At 36.8% G+C, this 18,408-nt stretch overlaps 1 protein-coding gene across 4 annotated transcripts in view; it reads left to right on the forward strand.

Moving 5' to 3' along the window:
* Positions 1–18,408, forward strand: part of GAS2 (growth arrest specific 2) — a 128,158-nt gene that overhangs the window by 15,715 nt on the left and 94,035 nt on the right. For all 4 annotated transcript variants that reach the window (XM_087855348.1, XM_087855347.1, XM_087855349.1 and 1 more), the window contains one exon: positions 3,199–3,320. In XM_087855348.1, the coding sequence (XP_087711474.1) occupies positions 3,199–3,320 (122 nt within the window). The remainder of the gene's footprint in view (positions 1–3,198; positions 3,321–18,408) is intronic.

Genomic DNA, 18,408 nt, shown 5'->3' on the forward strand with positions numbered 1-18,408 from the left:
TCATTCCATATAATGATTATATTGATCTCTTACAATTATAAAGTATGTTTAAAATGTGTATTTTTATGATTCTTTGGATGGAAAATATGTTACGTACAAAGATTAAAAAAAAACTCCATCTTGCATTTTTCCTTCATTTGAGGCAGTATGTTTCAACTATAAAGTATGTGACAGTGTCTGTCTTAGCAAAAAAAATCCACCTTTTGGAGCTATAAAATATACAGAATTGAAAGCTGACACCTAATATATTTTTCATTAGATACAGATGTTTAATGTAAATTCTTTCTTCAAGTATTCATGAAAATCAGAATAACTAAAAATTTTCAGGTCTAATCATTAAAAAGTGAAAAATCATACCTTTTGGTAAATTGCTAATAACTTTTTAATGAAAAGCATTTTTCTTTTTATACTTTACAAGTTCTTTTAAATTCATTGTAATCACCTTGTCACTTAACATTATGAATAGAAACTTTAAATTGCCATGGAATGTAATGAAATACGAATACCTAATGGCCTCTTTCAAATGTAGAGAATCTTATAAGTAATTTATAAAGGAATCATTCAACGATTTGGAGTAAAATTTACCTTCTTTACCTTGAATTTTAATTGGTAATTTTGAAAATATTTCCAATATTTACTTTTCATACTTATTTCCAAAATAACTTTCTTATTAGCAAATGAAAGATTCTATTAGCAAATTCACCAATATGGTGAATGCATAATACAAATTTTGTTGGGCTGGCTTTTTGTATCCTGAGAATATTACTTTCATTCCTGAATTAAGTTGAGCTGCATACAATTTTGAAATAATAGTAGTTTTGTATAGGCTGCCTCTGTGGTGAGTAGTTAGAGCTACTGATGTTTTGCCACCTGCAGAAGTCATTATCCTAACTGGGGGCTAAAAGGCTAAGTATCCAATAGGGAAAGAAGAACATTTTTAAAAAGGTGATTTTCTTTCCTTCTTTACCTGCCCTTCCCCCAAAACGCTCAAAAAAAAAAAAAATTTCAAACAGATGTTTCTCGAAATCCAAATATATTACATATCGTGAGTTGAACTTTAAGCCAGTAGTTTATCTGTTGTTCCAGTTGGGTTATATTTAAGTGTTCATGGAATTGAGCTGCATGCATTTTTTTCTTAAGATAAAAGCTAATCCTATGAGAATCTCAGTATAAAACTTTAAAGTGTTCCTTTTTTTTTTTGCTTTAACTTAATTAATTTTTATAAAAATAATACCCAACATTTCCTCAAAGTTTTCCAGCAGTTAATTTCTTCATTTGTTAATTTACATGCTCACTGAAGACATTTTCTAGGTGCCTACTATGATAATAACATACCTCTGTAGGAGCACACACACACATGCACACACAATATGCCTCAAGAAGTTTGAGGAAGACAAGAACTTTACACAAAACATTACGAGCAGTCGAAGAGGTTTGATAAGTTGCCAAGATGAGTGATGCCCTTGAGTGCGACCATATAGAAAAGAGATCAGTGTGCCCTGGGAGAATCTCTTTCTGGATTTCTGATTAAAGGAAGGATAGAACTTGTCAGGCAGATACAAAGGTGGAGGACATCGTAGGCAGGGGCCGTGCCAGAAGAGAGGCATGACAGTAGCGATGGGAGTTCTTGCTGGAGGAGCTGCGAAGGCAGGTGCAGACCAAGAATCAGGGGGAGTATAAGGATGTGAGATTAGAAAGGTGGATTAGAGGCATAAGGGTCAGCCTTTGGATATGTTCAAGTGGATATATTTCATATTTTGGGTGGAAGAGAAGACTAGAGACGATGCAAGGAAGAAGAGTAATGGCTCAGTGAGGGTGGTGTTTAGCAAGAATAATTTTAGCAATGAGTGCAATTTTTATTAGAGAGAGAAGTTGAGGGCACAGGGAATAGCCATTGTTTTTGTTGCTAGAGGTTTAGGTATCAAATCATGAAAATTTTTATTAAGATTATGGACCAGAAACAGAAAGAAGCATGAATCTACAGGACTTGTGACTAATATGCTATAAGAAATTAAGGCAGGAAAATGAAATATGCTGAAACTTAGAGAATTAGAGCACCAGGGAAAAGAGAGAGCTTTGGGAGAAATGAATTTGGGGAGTGTATATGAAAAAAATTGTGGATTTATAAGGCTGAGGGAAAGAAGGAATCAGGAGTGACAGGTATAGGGTATAGGGTTTCTTTTGGGGGTAATAAAAATGTCCTGAAGTTGTTCGTGGTGATGATCGCACAACTCTGAATGTACTAAAAGCCACTGAATTATACACTCAAAATGGGTGAATTGTAAGGTATGTGAATTATATCACAATAAAGGCATTACAAAATAAAAGAGAAAAAAAGAAAGAGTATGTTTTGGGAGACTATAAGAAGACAAGCTTTAACTGGTTAAATGTCAGGGATGGACAATGGTGAATAATGTTCATAAGAGCAGTAGTAGAGCTGAGTGGTTTTGAGAAGAGAGAAGAGCAGAGACTGAACCTGATAATCCACAGTTCCAAGATGGCGCCAGGAAGATGGAACGGTTAGAGGCGTAGTCTTTCTTTCGGAGTTTATAATTTGTACTGGTTTGGCCCACTTTATCTTAATCAGGAAACCAAATTCAATGGAACTTAGAAACATGGTTTATGCATTGGCCATGCTAGTACAGTTGCCAGATGTGGTTGATTTTTGATGTACCATGCTTCTATTTCAAATTAAAGAAAAGAGAGCTCTGGTGTTCTTGTAATCAAAGACATAAGCAAAACACAGAATGCCCGTTCTGCTTTCTGTCTTTGCCTTGCCGCCCAGAGTAATTGAATGGGCTACAGAGGATGAGAACCAAATGAATCTCAGAGGCCAGATTGTACGATCGTTGGTAAAACTGTTTGAGTTTCATTGACTGGTTAGTTTTTACTCCTCTTGATTGCCAAGTGATGGGACTCGCAGGTAGGATATCATTTTGCCACTTTTAACGCGAAATACAATTTTTATGCAGTTGAAATGATGTTATGAAAATATAAAATGTTGAGATTCTTGCCACCAAAGGAAAACGTAAAATTCCAAAGAAACCATTCTTTCTTTGAGTTCCCATCCCAGATATACATAACTCAGCTGGAATAGAAATGTTGGTGATAAAGCCTGTCTCAAATATGTTGGCATGAATGTCACATTTGCATTGGGGAATGGTTGTGTTTTTATAATCCTTCTTTTTGTTATTGCAGGGAAGGAGATTACAGCAGAAACTTTTATGGAAAAATTGGATAATGGTGCCTTGCTCTGTCAACTTGCAGAGACTATGCAGGAGAAATTCAAAGAGGGCGTGGATGCTAACAAGCCCCCAAAGGTAAAAGATCCCCAGGCAGAAATCATTCAGAGGGTGGATTACATTGTAGTTGCTTATGAACAGAGTTTAATTTTAGTATTTTGTTGTCAATGGGTGTATTAATATGTCTATTAACAAAATGCAGAGGGTGCATTTTAATTAGGCAACATGTTATTTGCACTCTAATTGCTTAAATTACATAATCCTTTTGGTAAGTCTAATTAACTAGAAGGTTATGGAAATTGATGGTATTAATACAAAGCAAGGACTGTGTATAAACTGGTTGAATCCGATGTATTGATTACAAATTTAGCACAGAAATGATGTATGTCATCAGGAGATGAAAAAAAAAATCTGGCCAAGAAAGCTTTACTAAATAGGTCTTTGTTTCCAAATAGATCATTATGGCAGATTATTAGAACAGAGTGTCTAGAGTGTATAATTTTTTGTTTGTTTTAAATAAGTTGTAGCACTGAACTAAGTCACTTCGGACAAGTTTTTTTTTTCTGACTGCTCAGATTTCTTTTCTGTACATATTCTTTTTTTTTTCTTTTTAAAATTTTATTTATTTATTTGAGAGAAAGAGAGAGAGATACAGAGAGAGAGCACACCACGCACAAGCACGGGCTGAGAGGGGGGGCAGGGACATCCAGAGAGGGAGAGAGAGAATCTCAAGCAGACTCCCCACTGAGTGCAGAGACTGACCTGGGGCTCAATCCCAGGACACTGAGATCATGACCTGAGCCGAATCAAGAGTTGGACGCTTAACTGACTGAGCCATGAAGGTGCCCCACATTTTCTTTTATGATTATTATAAGCACATCATGAGAGTATGGTGCTTGATACTTTTTGAAGGAAACAAGACAGATGATACTTTTCCTAATTTTTAATAGAGAAGGAAAAAGGTAAAAAAATAAGGTTAAAATACTGTTGAAAACAGCTTTAAATGAAATGAAAATGAAAATTGAAATGAATGAAATGGAAATTTTAAGAATTGTTAGATTCTTAAAGATTGCAACTCTGGCACAAAAAAAAAAAAGAAGAGCAAAACTAATTACTGTGTATCATTTCTTTATGATTGCCAAACTAAAATTTGAACAAAAATCAAGCTCCTTAAAGAATGTCTTTTTTTTATAGCACTGTACTTACTTTGGGGATTGTATTTCATATCATTCTGTGAAGTGCTATATGCTATTATACTAAGTCTCTCTCTTTTTTTTTTTGGTCTTAAAAGCAGCTCTGTGAAACTGTTCGTTCATTCAGTGGCTCCCAAACCTTGCTGCACCTTGGAACCACTAGAGTATCTTTCAAATGCAGTCAGACTGGGCTCCCGGGCCTGAACACCCTGATTTAATCCCTGCGGGGTACAGCCCGGGGGTTGGGATGGCTCCCGAGCTCTGCAGGTGATTCTAATGTGCAGCAAAATTTGGGAGGCACTGCGCTCATTTTTTTCTCTCTTTCGGAGAGATGCAGACTAGGTGGTCTGTGCACGATCCCCTGGTCATGAGTGACAGAGCAGGACTTGTATATGGACACCCTCTTTCTGAGCCCAGTGCCCCCTCATTTTAGCTCACTGTGTGTAGTATAGACATGGACAGATTGCTTGTGAACATGCTCATGCACTTGGTGTTAGGGCCGTTAGGAAGTCAATAGATCTGCCGTGCTCTCCGCTGTCATGGATCTGGCCTCTGCTTCAGCTTACCAAGGAGGAAACCATGCCTAATAAGAGGACACTCTGTACAGAAAGTTCACTGTGAAATAATTAACAAGGGGGAAAAATTGCTGGGCCCAGATTCTTCGGAGAGCATTATGGTAATATTGTATTGGTCCTGAAACTACCATTTGATTTGCTTATTGTTAAGAAGAGTGACCATTACCTCAATGTTAAGGTCTTAAATCCTTCATAGTAACAAAAAATAAACAACTCTACAAAGGCGAGTGTAAGGGGTTCTGGTTTTGTTTTGCAAGCTTATGCTTTATAAAACAGAAGCTGAGGGGCCCCTGGGGTTAAGTGTCTGCCTTCGGCTCAGGTCATGATCCCAGGGTCCTGGGATGGAGCCCCATGTCAGCTCTCCGCTCAGTGGGGAGTCTGCTTCTCCCTCTGCCTCTGCCTGCCCCTCCCCTTGCTTGTGCTTGCTCTCTCTGTCAAATAAATAAAATCTTAAACACACACACACACACACACACACACAGGAACTGAGATCCCCAAATAGAATTGTAATTGTAAGACCATCAAGAGTAAGCCGACCCCCAAAGCATTAGCCCATAATTCAAAGGCTTTGGTCTTGAGCACATTTGGCTTGGGTTCCAGTTTCGTTATTTACTAATTAGACCTGTATCCTTAGTTTCTGTATCCATAAAGTAGGAGTAATAATTATGCATACATACTTTTCAGAAAGCATTGCACAAAAAAGACTCTAGATAAACATTATTTCCCTTCCTTATGTGAAAGAGTGAAGAGATCCTGAGGAAAATTTTTGATTTGCTAGAAGAAACTAGAAGAAAAAGATAGTACTTTGTAAATGTCCATCGTTAACATGATACATACAAATAGGTGTACCTTTGCCCTAAGTCTCCATGATAATATGTAATATTGAGAATAGTTGTGGATCAAGATTTTGATAGCTGTTTTTCCTTTGAAACATTCATTTCAAATTATATCATTTTTTATAATAAAACTATAAAACATAAAGAGAAATAAATTAAGTTTTCCTTTCAAGATGAATAAAACTGCAGGAAGGTTTTATTAAACTTGAAATACTTCCTTGACCCTAAGCCATTTGTTTAATTAAATATAAAGTTCAAATTTATTCTGATTATGATAAATATATTTTAGTATAAAAACTCAACTATGGTAATTGAACAAGTGTAGATTTAAAAATACTCTTTATGACCTCACTTTTAGTGCTCAAAATATCAGATTTAATCTGAGTTAGAAGTTGACACAATTAGTCTTGACTGAATTACCTTCTGTGTCCTTGGCAGAATTTATATATTTCACAACTTAGTTCCAGCAATATGCAGCTTAAATCAAAATACCATGTGTCTTACTATATGAAAAAAATGCAAAGAAGGCTACTTTTTCTTTTTTACATTTTATGAGGAAATTTTCAATAGATGAGAAGCCAAATGGCTAATACTTCACAGCTATTATCGGTCATAAATATAATTTTGTCAATCCATCCAAGTTTGACACGAGCATTTTTATAAGTCCAATATAATTTTGTTTTCAATCCATCTTTTGTCTAAAACAGGAATAGATGTTTTTGAAATTGTACAGGATTTTGCTGTTGTTAAATTTAGCTTTAAACAAGAATAAATTCGCTAAAACCCAGGTAGTTAAGTGTACAGTGGACATTTCCCATAGAAAAAAAGGAGGCTTTCAAATTGCGTATAAATAACCTGTAGGCTACAGTATTGTCTACTTGTGTGTGTGTGTGTGTAATTATTTTCCACCCTGGCATTTTAAAATCTAGAAACAATAGTGGTAAATACAGATAGGTTGGTCAATACCTTTGATGAATTAGTGAAACTGTTATAGTTCGGGAGATGTTAAAACAGAATTACTTTTAAGAAAATCAACCACACAGTGGATCCCTCCTAAAGTCATGTCACAAGAAGCCCTTTGTAATTTTCTCCTAGCACTTAAATCTCACATGCACATTCTCATAGCAGTATTTTTACTTTTCCTGATTGATCTTTAATTTGGGGATTTTACAGCTGTGTAAACACATTTGAGCAAGGAAGTTATGCCTGGTATGTGTGAAGTATGTCCGTGTTAAGAGTGACTTAAACACTTCTAATACTTGCAAGTATATTTAACAAATATATTAGACAGTTTACATATTTAATATTATAGTTATAAATCCATGAGTCATAGCGTACTATGATAAAATGTGTGATAAAATGCTGTGAATGAAAATAAATGATATCCTATGATTTTTTCTTTCTTGGCTTCAATAGATCCATAGAAATAGACTCTCTGTATTTGTTAGCTACCAGTAGTTAATCCTAGCCTTTGTATTTTCTCACTTTGCATGGAAACAATGCAGAAATTTCAAGGAATTAGGCAATAGTTAGGTGGATGCTTTTGAGACTAGTGTGCAGCAGTTTAATGTATCATCTGATTTTGATTAGTTTATATATACCATAATATGATTAATTCACTCTAACTACAAATGTTGATATTCCTGGAGCTCAGGACCTTAAAAGGCAAAAATCTAACCAAAACTAATCTTTCCAATATCCCATTGGGATGGGAAAACCAAAATAAGCAATAAATCCAAGGTCAGATTTTATGCTTTTTGACCCTTAGTTACCTGACTCAAAGTTGGCATCTCCAGTCAAGACAGAATAGTTATTACATTGTGTATGAACTTTCACTTCCTGGTCCAGCTAGAATTCAACTGTTATTGTATATTTACTCTGTTCTTTTTCTACCAGTCATGACTTGCTGATTTGTGTACAAGATTCTCTCAACCACCAGGGCATCAACATGGTGCACGACATTCAAAGGGTTCAACCTCTCTTTTTCTCCTAACATTCCTTTTTGTTTGTCTCATTTATCTTGAGAGTCCCTGCCCCAGACATCAGAGTTTCCCTGGGTTCAGAGCTTCCTTTGACTTCAAAGAGTCCTGGGTGGTTAGATCAGTTTTGAAGCACATGAAGGGAAAAGACAAAAAAGTTCTGTTACCTAGTAGAATGCTACATTATGCTCCAAGGAAGGAACTGAACATTCACCATCTAAATGTAGAATCCAGTCCTTGTTTGGGGGAAAGAACATCCTAGTCAGATAGAATGTCCATAGTACACTTGCCCATCAGGAATATCTAGTTCTCTGAGCTGCAAGATAACACTACCTCAGGATGTTTTACCATCCAGGAATTAAATAAAACATAGAGATTAGAGTTTTTCCACTCAAAAATCAATAGCACGTTTTGTTTAGAGAACATCTTATCAAGATTGATTTGAGAGAAATCCAGAAATGTGTGTTTACGGCTGATACCTCTGACAGAACAAGAAAGGATGGTAGAAGTGATAAAAGGTTTTTCTTGAAAAGAAAATCTCAGCTGCGGTTAATCTAGAATCATCTATATCTGGCTGTGCAACTAAAATAATTGTGTATTCCTTAAGAAATTCATGGTTTTTAAAAGCAAACTAAGCCAACAGAGTGAGTCATGATAAATGAAGGGAATACAGGTGTAATGATGTGGAAATAAATTATTTTTTATGGGTTATTTTGCTGCCTGGGACCGAGAGGAAAAGAAAAAAAAAGAAAAGAAAAGTTGGTAATAAAGTCCAGTTCCTCAGGATTTAAAAAAATACAGATATCTTCAAGTTTTAAATATATAAAAGTAAATTATTTCCCAGTATAAAATTAATTCCCCTGTCACCATTTCTCTAAGTTCTTGACCACTGGGAAAATCTTTCATCTATTAATCAGAAACAATGAAATATCTTGCTGAGTTTTTTTTCTCATGGGGAGTGTTTCTCTTCTAGTGCATCTTACAGGGTTATGCCTAAATGGGGTTTTAATACATAGCAATAAATGTTGATGTCGCATATAGAATGATATGAGAAGGAGCTTGACTTTTTTCCCCCACCCATAGTCAACTAGTCATAAGAGACTTGATATGGGCCTTGATCTGGGTTGCTGTATGTGTGGGCTAAGGAAAACAAAAGCAGCAGGATGAAAAAGTAAGCTTGCTAGAGCATAATAAGAAGTGAATGATGGACTTATGGAATTTACCTGGATCTTAAAGCCTAATTGAACTAATGCCGAATGTGACAGAATATCTATGGGTGATAGACTATTGCTGGCACAACTAAAAATGTGGCCAAGTTGATCATCTGGCACTAAGCTCATAATGGTCATTTCAAATTCCATACTCCCTCGTGTCCCAAGATGGAGATTCAATCTCCATCAGACAACAATAGCAAGCTAGGAACATTTGCATGGTGTCCTTTACAAAGAAGGCAGTGTTCCTACATGGCCCCTACTCCTGGACCCAGAAACTTCATTTAGTTGGCAAAACCCCCATCTTGGGTTGTCACGTGATTTATCTTCTACTGTCTGCAGTGCATGTCTGTTATGAAGCCGTCTGGCGTGACTACTTTTCCTGCTCTGTAATGTCAAGTCAGCAAAATACCATGATCTAACAAAAGAGTGTGTTGTGTGGTGTTGACATGTCACAGAGCCTGAGCTGATGTACAGGATAGTAAAACACTTTGGTTATTTTGTCAAGTGTATGCAAACAGCTTCTGGAATTTTCTATGTATCAGGATTAAGAAAATTGCATTTTCCAGACCAATAGATTAATGCTAAGTACTAGGATATTTTCTTTTATCCTTTTTTAAAGGTTTTATTTATTTATTTTGAGAGAGAGAGAGAGGCATGCACACGTACGCAGGGGGAGGGGCAGAGGCAGAGGGAGAAAGAGGATCTCAAGTAGACTACAGGCTAAGCATGGAGGCTGAAGTGGGGCTTGATCTCACGAGCCTGAGATCGTGACCTGAACCTAAATCAAGGGTCGGACGCTTAACCCACCGAGCCATTCAGGCACCCCTAGGATATTTTCTAATATGTACTCTTCCGTAGAAACACCGCATCTGGAACAACAACCCTGAGTGAAACTGTTACTTTGTTATAATTTCCCTGCTGTTGCCAGCATCTCATCCATCTTTTATATTGGCTTGAACTGAACGGAGATGTAATAGAAATCACTTTCCTTGCAGTGTTCAGGTCATTGACAGTAGCGTGAATCTCTGATTTTTTCTGAGTTATGATATTTTATCCCATATGTTTGGGAGTAAAAATTATGACAGTTGCTGAGATTACCCTTGCCAATGACTCATTCAGGGAAAAATATAAAAATAACTTCTATATGTACAAAGGCACAATAGTCATAGTGCAGCTTGGGCTTAGGTCAAAAATCCATCTGTCACTTGATCTCCATAAGGCACTTCCCTTTCCCTAATGTGTAGCAAACTATTCAGGTCCCTTTAAAGATTAGAAGGAAGCTTTAAAGGAAAGGCTTGAGATCATTACTCCTTCCATTCAGTGGGCCCTGGGTCTATAAATCGGCTCTGGTCTAAGGGTCATCAGAAAGATTCTCTCATTTTGTTGCTGTTGCTGTTTCTGTTATACAAATCAAGAACTTAGGAAGTTGCCTTTCAATTTACAGCTAAAGGCCTCATGATTCATAAACCATAGTCAGATCTCCTGTGGAGCAAATTATTCTAAGAGATTAGATTAGCCTACTTTGTATTCTGGCAACCATATCCGACTTGCCTATGAAAGGTAAGTGTCACTACATACTCTCGCCACCCTGAGAATGCCCATTCACATTAACAAGAGAAAACTCTTGGCACCAGCATCCTCTCTCTGGAGTGAAAAGTCACATTAGGAAATTCTGAAACTTTCCTCACCAACCTGTTCTTCATATCTTAGTAAAAAATAGAGCCTCTTTGGGCCCCGCAGAGTGGCCCTGTAAGAAGCGGGCTTAGGTGAGGTGCACATTATCAATTGCATGCAACATGTCTTTTCCCAGGTTTGAATTCCTTCCTCTATATTTTACCGCGTGGTTTCTGGCCTTTTAGTGGCATTTAGTGTGTGCAGCATTGCGTCTGCGTTTGTGTTAGCTAATCTGGCCGACTATTAACAGGATCATCTGTAGCTCTCCATGCTAGCACACTGAATCCTCGTTAGTGCAGGTAAAGCACATTAATTCTGCCAAATCTAAAATTACATCCTGCTTTCCTTAAACGAACACCCTCAAAGTCTATTACACAAATGGAGAAGAACCCTGCCATAACACACTAGCGGCACTCAAGATTTTAAATGTATGTTGAGACTGTGTAACCAGTCAGCCAGGAATTCCTCTATTGGCCTGGAATTAGGCCGTGAGATGGATTCAAATCCAGTGTGATCCAGGCCACAATATTTTGATACGTGGTGGAGATCATCAGCTCTGACTACGGCTAGCTGAGATTTTAAGGACAGAGCAATGGTTCCAGGAACGTCCAGGTTAACTGGTACTCCTTTCTTAGCCTGGTCCAGGAGAATACCGGGGTAGGGGAATCTACCATGTACCTTCCCTACTTCCTGAGAGGGAGTCCCCTCCTATCCTCCCTCCTTCCTGTCTCTGCCCCTCCCCCAAGATAAGAATTTAACTCCTTCCCATTGGGAAACAGAAACTGGTCATGAGACAGGAATTAAGTAAAGGACGGAAGCCAATACCAAGTGCAAATCGCATTATTTGAATTCTTTATATCACAAGTCTTCTGTGGAGCATTGTTCTGCATCCAAAAGCTCACATGTAAAAGAAACTTGATCAATTTCTCTAGCTAGGACAACAGAATTTTTGTAGATTTCAAAATTTATGGTATTTATCAATAACAAGTTATGAGGCTGAAAGAGAATATCCTGAACTATTTTGTTTGGCTTAACCATGCTAAAAGAAAGATTGGGTTATCTTTCTGTTCTCCCATGAAAATATTTCTAAATTATTGTTCGTGAAGAGGCAATGAGAAAGCATAGAGCCAAAATCTATAAGGAAAAGCAAAACAGTGTTCTGTCAGGCAGTTAATTAATTAAAATACTGTGTTCTTTTTGCACACTTTTGAGGTTTCTAGTGTTTATCATCTTTTAAAGGTTATTTATTTGTTGTGCCTTCTTTTATTATCCTAAATAAATACCTAATTCCATATCTGATTTTATATTCATAATCCTGTATTCTTTTTCATAAAAGGGATGTCAAAATAGTGTAAGCTTAAAAGCCCACCAAACAGCTTATTCTCCCAAAAGAGAATGCTACTTTTCTGTTCCAGTGTTGTTCCAGTATCAGCCTCAACACCAATTCCAAATATCTCGTATTTTTCTAATGCCCAATGCCTGAACTTTACTCTCTGATGCTACAGAAATAAAAACCAATAGCTTTGGAGGACCTAGGATTTATACCAACTCCCAAAGTTATAAAACAGATACTTGGGCAGTCACTTCAGAGTACCACCGTCAGAATGAATCATTTTAAACACCTTAGGAGAGCTCAACTAAGCGGAGTGGTTAATCGTGTGGACTCAACAGCCACACTTCCTGGGTTTAAATCATGACTCCACTGTCAATTAGCTTGGGAAAATTACTTAATTTCTCTGTGCCTTAATTTCCTCATTTGTAACACATAGCTAATAATAGTACCTAACTTATCAGTTGCTACGGAGGCTAAATTTAATCTACACAAGCATGAGTAATACCTAGTACCTGTCGGTGCTCATTAACATGAAGCAATTCAATCCATTTATCATTTGTCTCAAGTTTCAAATTTTAGCAGGAGGGAATCTGATTAGTGTGATTAACAGCCTGCTCTCTGGCCAGGTCATGGCCTCACCTTGATTGACATGTTCTGAGACTGAAGAAAATGAGAGAGGGATCATTTCCTAAAGAAAAGGAAGAGGGATCTTGGAAGAGTAGAGATGCTTTTAGTGATCATACTGTATAGGTGGTACTGGCCTCCATGTTCATGGTGTCTCCATCCGTCAGAGCACCTGGACCATATTGTTATACTTAGTTGTTTGCTTGCTTGTATCCCTTTACTAGACTCTAAGGTCTTCAAGAACCTGGTTACTGTCTTATTTGTATATAGGTCTATCATAAAATCTGGTGTACGGGTGCTCAGTAGATATGTTTTCGGATGAATGAATGAATGGCCCAATGTAGATATTTACCTGCAGATTGAGAATGCTCTTGTTAGTGAATTTTAGAAATTCTTGATTTGGAATCATGAGGACTTTTATTCTCACCAAGTTTGAAATTTCTCCCTCTGCTGGTTTGTCTTAACTCAAAAGTCTTTGATGTTCAGAATCGTTAAGAACAAAGCTGACTTTTAGGTAATGGGGAAAACAGAGAACTGGAGAATTTGGGGGTGGTTCAGGGAAAGAAAAAGGATCTGAGGACATTAGAAGTGCTGACGAGAGATTGGCAAAGTAATAGACCACGGAGGTCTAAATTAGTAAGAGAATTCTGGAGGTTGGTCATTTAGTTCATTGCAAATGTTTTTATATAGTCGCACGGTGTATTATTATTGGAGTTCAGAGTATTATCTAAAGGTAAAAATGATGAGAAAATGAGTATATTAATATCCAAATGTTTTATTCCATTTGAGGATGATTTTTCAAGACCTGTTTATAGTGTTTACCATGGTTCCAGTAAAATAAGGATCGGAAGAGTGATAACTAGTGGTTTTATGAATTTGTTCATCATGGATAATTAAGAAAAAGAATAATTGTAGGCCCTTTCATGGAATAAGTTCTCAAGAGATATTTTTGACTTGAAACAGGTATTACTAGAATAATTAGGGTTCTGGCTTTCAATTACTGAAGGAGCCATAAAAATGAAATCACTGTGGAGGGTGTTTTCTTTGCATCTTTTTCTCAATAACTGCCCCTTTTGTCCAATAAAATAGTTGGTGAGTGAAATGGGAATATAAGAACCATTGTTTCTCCTCAGAGTCCCTAATTAGCCATCTACCAAAACACTCTTTAACAACGAAGGAAAAAAATACAGTTTCTATAAAACTACAGGAGGGAATCAGAGAATTCCAGTGTGTAGGAACAATGAGCAGTAAATATTGATACTGGCTTTTCAAAAATGTGTTATTTTATTAACTAAAGGATAACTCAAAAAGGAGATGAAAATGATCATGGAGTATAGCAAGTTCATCATTTCAACAACTTTTAATAATATAGAATGTTATGAACTACAAATATTTTATAATAACTGAGTCCCTACTTATATATGTTATTTAAAAATTTGATAGATGATTGACGAACATATGTTAGGAACAAGAGATGGTGTTATTTACTCTGTATTTGTGTGCATATGTGTGGTTGGTAAGAAAGGTGGTGATGTGTTGACTTTAGAATAGAATACATTGAAAAGTTTTTATACACATAGTTGTTTGAATTTTTTATTTTGAGTGTGTGTCATCTACTTCCTAAATCAAAAGTACACCAACTAAAAATAATAATACCTGCTTTATAAAATATAATGGTTGTGCACACATCTCAGTGCCCAATGTGCTTTTATCTATGAGGCTGTTGCAATGATTTAAGTGGATTTCAGTATATTAATTTGACCATTCCTGCTACCTATACATTATTATTACGTCTTGTTCCTCTTTTATCACAAAGTCAAAATTTTAATTAAATGATTCTCATTTGGTTGTCCTCAGTAAATCATAAAAGAATTGCCACTGTCCCTCTTGTGTAATTCTTTTGGTGGGTGGCCAAGATAGCCACTGTCTAAGAAGGTGGGTTGGGGTTTTTTTGGGAAAATTACTTCAACAGTATAAAGTTTGTTGAATTATCTGTATGATGAAATTGGAAGCATATTTGCATACTCCACAATTATTTGGACAAGTTTACAGGTTCTAGCCAAATAGAATATAACCAGGTGCAAAGTATGGAATTAACCTTTGTGACAAGCACTCATGTTTGAGATGGTTTTCTTTTTATGTATAAAGAAGCAAATGAAAAGAATCAGAATTATTTTAGAATTGCCCTCAAATTACAAGAGAGTAAAATATCATCTCCTATTATCATGTTTGGTTCCTTACTTATTTATTATAGACCAGTAGCTGCCAGCCTTCTTATATAAGTGAGAGGAGGTCATTTTCCCAAATTCTAATGTTCTTTTCATATTGAAGTTTGCTTCTGATGAACTAAGAGGTGTGGGAGGGCATCTCTAGCCCCATTTGGCACTCTGTGAAGAATCCCCACATTCCAGAGTGAGGGGGAGAGGAGAGAGACTAGGTGGCAACATTTAACCTAGACATTTACCAAGTTTCAGAGGCTACAAATGTATGCGAATCTGCTGATAAAGGACCCTCCTTCCAAACTACTCAGCAGTTCTTTCCCTTCAAAAGTTAAAACTGTAAGCTATTGTTGGGTAGTGTAAATAATGGTTGCATTAGAAGCCTATGAAGCATAGGACTAAAAGTAAAACACGTCGAACTGAACTTCTGAAAGCATGAAAAATAATTAAAACAAATTCGAGATTAGAAGGAGGAACACACACAAACACAAACACACATACACACACACACACACACTTTTTCATCTACATAGTTTCATAGCATCAGCAGAACGTTGCCCCCGAGCGTGAAAGTAAACCTGATGGAATTTTTCCACAATGACATCATCTCTCCCACTTACAGTCTCACATCCTGCATTTAACCACATGCAGGCAGGCGGGCGAGGAGTGTAACGGGGGAACTGTTTTCCTGATATTTGATAGCACTGACTGTGGCCACTGCTGTGTCAAAGCGCTGTGGATATGGAAGATTGTGTCGCGAAAAGTCACTCTCACCATATGGAGAGTAGAGAATTAATTAGTTTAAAATGAGCTCTTACTCCATGCTTTGGAGAAATTCAGGTCATTTAAATAAATCAATAATGAACATGCATGCCACTTCTTAAAGTAGAGCATTTACAGATTTTATAACAAGAACCTTTTTTAAGGGGCTGGAAATTTGAGGGAAAATGTTTCTTTTTAACTTGAAAATGTCTGAGGATGGCTAGATGACTTAAAATGTAATTTCTCATCATATATGTGTATGTGGTCCCAAGTATGTGGTACTGGTACATTACAGAGCAATGGCCTAATGTTTTCTAGATGAGGTAATTGAGTTTATAGAGTGTGGGGCTCTTCAACTGTATCTTAAGCTTTTAGGGGCCGACTACACGAATACCTGCTGTTGTTTTCTTAGCGGTTTGAAAATGCATTACGTATCATGCATGAAGCTGTCTAGGATGTATTTTGTGTTTACATTGCTTTGCTAGTCGTGTCTAATTTCACACAGTGTAGGCTGTTCATCTAATGGGTGCTTTGCTAGTGTCGCCGCTCCACGTGAGAAATAAGAAACGCAGCAATTCCTGTAACTTGAAGCCAACACTAAAATCAAAACAAAATGAAAAACTTAGCTCTATCAACAGTTGGTCAAAAGAATTAAACCCCCTGAAGTAGAAAGGAAGATAGGAATCTTAAAATGGGAGTGAACTGACTTCTGAGTAAGTGCAGGAACTCTATTGAGAGTCCGCTTTGTACTAGGTGTTATGCAGGACGTGAAGGCAAGTAGTCCTAGACTTCCTCCAAATCAGGGGTACTTGTGTTTGCGCCATGCCTCCTTTAACCACTGGGTGAAGCCTGCCGATCCTTATTTACAATGATGTCTTTAAATACCTGAAATAAAACATATAGGAGTACACATACAAAACAGAATCGATTTTGTTGAAATATGGTTACTACAATATCGAAAATAAATATTAAAGCACAAGTTAAAAAATAAGCATCTATTTAGTTATTTTATTAACCTGGCATTGGTTTTGAAAATATTGTAGTTTTTTTAAAGTTTTTTTCTTTTTCTTTTAATTCTAATGTAATTAACACACAGCGCTATACTGTATCTATATATCACAATATAGTGATTCAGCAATTCTAGACATTACTCAGTGCTCATGAAGATAAGTGTGCTCTTCATCCCCTTCACCTGTTACACCCACCCCCCCACCCACCTCCGCTCTGGTAACCTTTTGTTCACTATAGTTAAGAGTGTTTTTTGGTTTGTCTCTCTCTCTCTCTCTCTCGGTTGCCTTTGTTCATTTGTTTTGTTTCTTAAATTCCACATGTGAGTGAAATCTTAGGGAATTTGTCATTCTCTGGCTTATTTCACTTAGAATTCACTCTCTAGATCCATCTATGTTGTTGGAAATGACAAGATCTCAATCTTTTTATGGCTGAATAACAGTCCATTGTATATAAACCACATCTTTTTTATCCATTCATCTATCAATGGACACTTTCGCTGCTTCCATAGTTTGGCTATTGTAAATAATGCTGCAATAAACATAAGAGTTCGTTCATATATCCTTTTGAATTAGTGTGTTTGTATTGTTTGGGTAAGTACCCAATAGTGCAATTACTGGATCACAGGGTAGTTCTATCTTTAATTTTTAAAAAAGATTTTACTTATTTATTTGAGAGAGAGTGAGTGAGAGCCAGAGAGATCACAGAGCGGAGGGGAGAAGCAGACTCGCAGCTGAGCAGAGAGCCTGATGCAGGGCTCAGTCCCAGGACTGTGGGATCATAACCTGAGCTGAAGGCAGACGCTTAACTGACGAGCCAACCAGGCGCCCTATTTTTAATTTTTTGAGGTATCTCCTGTCTTCCATAGTGGCTGCACCAGTATGCATTCTTATCAACAGTGGAAGAGGGTTCCAAAAAATGCTGTAGTTTTGGGGCGCCTGGGTGGCACAGCGGTTAATCGTCTGCCTTCGGCTCAGGGCGTGATCCCGGCGTTATGGGATCGAGCCCCACATCAGGCGCTTCCGCTGGGAGCCTGCTTCTTCCTCTCCCACTCCCCCTGCTTGTGTTCCCTCTCTCGCTGGCTGTCTCTATCTCTGTCGAATAAATAAATAAATATAATCTTAAAAAAAATGCTGTAGTTTTACAGTATAGGAGAAAGTAAACCTATATTTCCAGACATATGCAACATATGTAATAGAAAATAAAACCACACAATTTCTGTTGGTGAGAAAGCTATGTAGTTTGATTACATTCATAATAAAAGAATATCAAAATTCAGTTAAAGAACAGTAAAAATAAAGGTCTTTTTTTTTTGCTCATCTCAAGTTCATGGTCTTCCCAGACTAAGAACTTATTCTCGATGATCACAACCCAGTGAAAAATAGTGTTACAGACATACAAAACTCAGAATACACAGACTTTAAATAGGTACAGTGGGAAGATTAAGACAGGAGAGATTAATCTTTATATTTTTATGTATAATAAATGCGTGTGAAAACATATAAAAATACATATGCATAAATTATATATATTGAAAATCATAAACGAGGAACCAACCATACTTCCTTCCATGTTATCATATTTGGTATATTTAAACATTGTTTAAAGTTTGAGCAGGAGCTATCTGATCCTTTTTCTCAGACTTACTGAATGCCGTGGGATGTCATCATAAAGCAAGCATTTTCTCGGTACTTACATTGCATCAAACTTTTAACATGGATTAAATCATCAAGTAATTTAAAACTTAAA

Source organism: Ursus americanus, chromosome 24 (assembly GCF_024610735.1).
Source record: "Ursus americanus isolate L20-20 chromosome 24, mUrsAme1.1.p, whole genome shotgun sequence".
In the NCBI taxonomy this organism is placed as follows: domain Eukaryota; kingdom Metazoa; phylum Chordata; class Mammalia; order Carnivora; family Ursidae; genus Ursus; species Ursus americanus.